General features: G+C 35.7%; 1 protein-coding gene across 1 annotated transcript in view; it reads left to right on the top strand.

The window, feature by feature from the left end:
• Nucleotides 1–5,625, top strand: part of ctdp1 (CTD (carboxy-terminal domain, RNA polymerase II, polypeptide A) phosphatase, subunit 1) — a 120,950-nt gene extending 115,325 nt beyond the window's left edge. Inside the window, exon 13 of the mRNA XM_042745228.1 lies at nt 3,772–5,625. Coding sequence (XP_042601162.1) covers nt 3,772–3,922 — 151 coding nt within the window. The 3' untranslated portion in view covers nt 3,923–5,625. The remainder of the gene's footprint in view (nt 1–3,771) is intronic.
• Nucleotides 5,626–6,000: the final 375 nt, after the last annotated feature.

Genomic DNA, 6,000 nt, shown 5'->3' on the forward strand with positions numbered 1-6,000 from the left:
TTCCTAATGTTTTCCATTTTCTGTCCGTCCTTTGCTTTTATCTTTTATTCATGTAGTCAGGCTGGTTCTTTATCAGCAGGTGGTAGTGGATTCATCATGACACTAAATGTGAGACACACACACTGTCCAGTGATCAAAGCAGCTGTCTGTACTGTCAGCACATCTAATGACAGCTGGCGCTTATTTAGCTCCGGCAGAGCATTATTATGTCTGACTTCTACAAAACTTGCTTACAAGGTAGTTATGTGTGTTTGTCAGTGTCGATTTGATTGGCTTTCATGTATGTGAAGCTAATGTTCCTACACTTTACTGCAGGCTGCGTTAATGGAATTGTCCACCCGCAAATGAAAATGTATTCAGTCTTTCCAAACCTGTATTCATTTCTTTCTACCATGAAACATAAAAGCACCATAAAAGTAGCATAAATGTTTCTCTCTGATTTGTGCTCTTTATTTCAAGTCTTCTGATGTCAAGTCATGGCTTTGTGTGACGGACAGACTGAAGTTGAAAGCAAAAGAACTACAAGAAGATCTTTAATGAATAATTACTTGTATTTCAGTCTGTTCCTCACAAAAAGGTATCGTATGTCCTCAGAAGACTCAATGCACACAAATCATGTTTTCTTTGTATATATGAAAAAAAAATCTGTAAAATATTCTCTAAAGAAGTTCAGTCTTCAGTGTCACATGACCCTTCAGAAATCATTCTGATATTCTGATTTGCTGCTTAAGATACATTTCGGATTATTATTAGGAATGAAAACAGTTGTGCTGCTTATAATTGTTTTATCTTTGATGAATGGAAAGTTCAAAAGAACAGCATTTTCTGAAACATAAATCTTTTGTATCATTATAAATGTCTTTACCATCATATTTGATCAATTTAATGCCTCATTACTGCTAAATAAAGGAATACATTTATTTTACTTACTGAACCCAAACTTTTTAATGGTAGTGCATGTTCTTCTAGGCAGAGCAGTGACTGATGGGCTCAACCTTTTAATTAATTAGCATTAAACTGAATTGTTTGCCCAATCAGCAGGGCATCAGATTTTAAATGAATCTTCTGTTCAGGATTGTGTTTATGGGAGCAGTATTCATGCAGAGCGGCTGTGAGCAGGACGGTGTGTTGCATCATCTTACTGTCAGAAGCGCTTCAACAGAAATACAGATTTATGAGAGAAGATGTGCTCTCTCTTCAGTGCCCCATCCATATTTTCTTTCGTACTGTAAAGCCCTATTCGGACGGGACTAGTTTTACAGGGGGTCGTTAGAGAAATCTGTGTTTCACAGACGTACCTGGTGATTTTAATCCCGTCCTGCTTCCCGGCAAAGAAATAATAATGATAAAAAAATAAAAATAATAAAATCAAGAGCCAGATCATGTAAACTATTAATGCTGGCTATTGTAATATCTGAATCTTTTAGGTTTTCTCACATTCATTTATGCACTCAGTTACATAATGTTTTAATTACAGATGTACCTTTATGAAAATTAAACATGGGTTTAGCCTACTACAAAAAAAAAATAATAATAATAAAAATAAAAAAACAAGTTAAACTAAAGAAACCATACATTAACATGGTTTTGCTATACTAGCCATTTAGTATTTATTGTGTAATAATACTAATGGTAATCAATCCGAATGACTATATGCAATGCACGCATACAGAGCCCGTGATCTCTGTGACGCCCAGATGCACAAAACAGACCCTCCCACCTGTGTAATAAACACGGAGATGTTAGTCCCATCCGAAATGAAAATCGCAGACGTCATGTGGTAAGAATCGAAACTCAAACGTAGTTTAGAAAACTAGTCCCGTCCGAATAGGGCTAATGTCTATGTTCTGTGAAAGAGGGGTGTCAAAAGTGCATTTCTGCTTTGAGCATGACATTTGAATTTTGGTATTTGTATTATTAGTGGTAGAATACTGTCTCTTTCATTGAATCCTTCATCTAATCCATCCATCAATAGGACCTTCTTGCAAGTCCAGTTCTTTTTCAGCAAGTGATGAGTAAAAAAAAGCTGCTTAACCTTCAAAAAATATTGTTTGTCTACCTCAGGAAGTCAAACTTTTTGCCTGTTCTGTAATGTTGGATTGTAATTGATCAGTTTCGACATTGAACAGTCATTGAACATTTATTTGATCAATTATGTTCTGCTGGATAAGAGAACTATAAATAGAGAGCTTATTGCAAACTATTATTAGTATTTATGACTGTAATGTGGATGCAGTTTTCATTTGGATTAATTTTAATCAGCATTTGATTGTATTTTCTTATCAAAGTTTTAAGGCAGTCTAAGTAGACAATAAAATAATTAATTCATACCAATCTACAGTATGTTGTAAGGGTCGTGATCACCATCTTGGGGTTTTTGATAATTACTTTTATTTTATGTTAATGAAATTTCTTAATACATATTAAAAACTCTGGGTTGTGTGAGGTCATTATTTTTAATTATTAAATACATTTTTAAAAATTTAAATTTCAGTTAATGTAACTTAAAGGGATACTTTGGGATTTTGTCATTAATCACTTACCCCCATGTCATTCCAAACCCGTAAAAGCTCCGTTTGTCTTCAGAACACAATTTAAGATATTTTGGATGAAAACCGGGAGGCTTGTGACTGTCCCATAGACTGCCAAATAACAGTGTCAAGGTCTATAAAAGGTATTGAAGTCGTCTTCAGAATACTCCATCTGCCATCAGACGTGCAATCTGGGTTATATGAAGCGACGGGAACACTTTTTGTAAGCAAAGAAAACCAAAATAACGACTTTATTCAACAATTCCTTTGTCAACAGTCTCCTCTGTGTGTCTCCATATCACCCTATGCTCTTCTGTATCAGCCGCGCCACAAGGATGTGCTGTTTCTACTTGTATTTAGCTTTTATTTGAAAGAAAACAGCGCATCCTTGTGGTGCGGATGATACAGAAGAGCATACACAGCATACGGTGATAATGAGAGAGACAGAGGAGACTGTTGACAAAGGAATTATTGAATAAAGTCATTATTTTTATTTTCTTTGCTTAAATGTGGGCCTCTGCCAAAGTGAAATTTTTTTGGTTGTTAATTAAAAATAGTTTTTCTACAAAAAATTCAGTTCAACAGATTAGAAAATACTTACATTGAGGAAAAAACAAAGGTGTAGTAGTTTTTCAATTTCTTGTAAATTTCACAATTAATAACAAAGAAATGGCAAATAATATTGAATTAAACCTGAAAATTTGAAGCAAAAAAGACTGAAAATAGTATATTGTAGTAAAACATACTCCAATAATCTTTGTTTTACAACAACTACAAGTAATGTGTTGAACAAGGACACTAACAAACCATTAAGGAGGGCTTATTTTCCTACTAGCTACTTTTCTGTTAATGTTATGATAGATGATAGTTAATTGAACATTTAATTGTTCCCACTCCAAAGAACATGAGATTTGTTCTTTTATTGCTCTTAAGCAAGCATACTTAGCCACCAGTTTGTTCCTATTCTCAGAGAGTGCCATCTAAGTTAGGATGGCATTTTTTGTTTTGTGGTGCTTCAGGCTCCTGGCACCGATCTCCTCCGCTGGTGCCTGTCAGATGCAGGTGGAGATGGTGACATGCGAACCAGCGGCCTGCAAAACATGACAGAGTGCTGCAACCAATCACTGTCAACAACACGTAACCCTGGCAACCAGACCGCTTTGAACCAATGAGCTTTTCTCTCCAAACTTCTTTGACTAACGAGCATCACTGACCGACGCCTCTGTGTTTCTATCTTTAGGGGCCACAAAAGAAAACTGGAGGAGGCCAGAGAAGATAACGATGATGATGATGATGGCGGCTCCAGTAAGGACTCCAATGAGGAGGGCAGCAACTCAGAGGCTGATGAGATGGCTGCTGCGCTGGAGGCGGAGCTAAATGATTTCATGTGAGCTGATTGGACGTCGATGCATATGAACTATTCTGTTCTCATAAGGTACAAGAGATGAAACATGCGATTGTGTCGCTGTTATACAGCGCAAGTAAATGTGTGTCTGTGTGTGTACGCGTGTGTGTGTGCACGTGTGTGAGAATAAAACAAAGGGGTTTACAAAGTAGATAGATATGTACAGATAGAGTTTTAGTAGGATAAGTCCAACAAAAAGTCATTTTATTGTGAATTTACTTAGAATACATAGCCGTGTGGGAAGTAGAGCTTCTGTGTCTGATGTTTTACTTAGTTTCTGTTCCAAAAATATTTTTTATATAAATGTAAATGAAATTAAATATTTCAACTAATTGGTAATGAATGTCAAAGACTCTGAAGAGCTCTGCTCATGGACCCCTCAGAAGACTTTTGGAGGGGTTTGTGGTCCTCACCAGCAGTCAAAATCAGACATCCGAATGTGTCCATAGTCGTCTCTTTCCTTTGGTTTTGTGCGATGCCCTTTGTGTGACTGACACTGTGTTGCACCAATCCTAGAATACCAGCACCTTTAGACACGCCCACAGCCACTATTACCAAAAAAAAAAACTCACAACTGCTACGTGAAGAACTGATAAAAACGTGTAATGTAAGATCAGTAATACACTTACAACAGACGTTTGCGACTGATTTATTACGATATTAAAGGAGTAGTTCGCAAAAATGACTTGTATATTTCTGCCATCATTTACTCACTCACTGCAAACCAAGAAACATATAATGAGATATTAAGTAGAATGTCTGAGCTGCCACAGTCCAAATTTAAAACCATGAATGTGATCCATATGACCTGTATGTCCATATTCCATGTCTTCTGAAAAAGCTTTATGTGAGGAAAATACAGGAAAGTCATTGTTTACTTCAAATTTAGGGCTTTTGATGCAAGTTTGTCATGAAATTTGGTAACAAGACAATAGATACTAATAATATCAATGCACTGTTTTAATAGTCCATATGGCTTTTTAGAGCTTGGTGGAGTGAAAGATTATCAGTTTGCTCCTCACACAATGATATCATATTGCTTCTAAAAACTTTGAAAGGTGCTTATGAATCACATGGGCCACTTTTAATGCCTTTGTTCATCTTGGAGTTTGATATTATAAATCCAACTTTTGTTGTAGATAAAAGAGCTTGCTCGGACATTCTGCATCTTCATTAGTGTTTCGCAAAAGAAAGGAAATTACACTTTGGAACAACGTGCTAGTAAATGATAACAGACTTAGATACTCCTAAGATGACATTTAAATGTCACCTTTTACTTTGATGTCAGCATACAGATATCTTCATTTGGCCTCAGGTGCTGACAATGAACACTGTGGCATCATTAAACCGGGTGTTTGGTTGGCTTTCGCGCCACCCTGAACCATCACTGTACACACTGATCAGATCTGGACCTGTGGGCATCAAGACTACATGTCTAAGACCAGTTTCATGAATTCACTGGTTCGAGATGGTTTTCTTGTGCTGAGCTGCTTGAACGATGAGACGTCCAGATCTAACTCAGTTTCTAAGAGGATTGTGCACCTCATCTCTCGTGTTGTTTTTGACTGATGTATTTTCTTTCACTTTCATTGTGGTGTTGTTTTCAAGAATGCAAAGTATTTGTATATTCTATTTTGTACTTGGCAAAGAAAATACCTTTCATTTAATAAAGATTTGTTTTATAAACCAGTGCTTTGGGGGGTTTTTGTATTGTTGAATCCAATGTATTGTGTTATAAAAATAAAAATTCAATAGTATAGATAATCTCAAAGTTAAGAAAACTAAAAAATAAACTTGAGGCAGCCATCTTAAAATATACTCAACATATTGAAAAAAAATTATACAAACTTATGTTCTTAAAAAAAAACTGTAAATTGTGGATTTAAGTTCATTAATCTTAAAGCTGATCATGAACATTACTGTACACAATAGAGATGTAGAACAGAAGTGTCTAAATTCTATATCAGTTTGTTGAGGAAACTGAAAAGCTTATATGGAGTTAGTATGTTTGTACACACCTAAACAAATTTAGTATATCCTTACTGAAATAAAAGAAACTTCATC

The sequence above is a fragment of the Cyprinus carpio genome, chromosome B19 (assembly GCF_018340385.1).
Source record: "Cyprinus carpio isolate SPL01 chromosome B19, ASM1834038v1, whole genome shotgun sequence".
In the NCBI taxonomy this organism is placed as follows: Eukaryota; Metazoa; Chordata; class Actinopteri; order Cypriniformes; family Cyprinidae; genus Cyprinus; species Cyprinus carpio.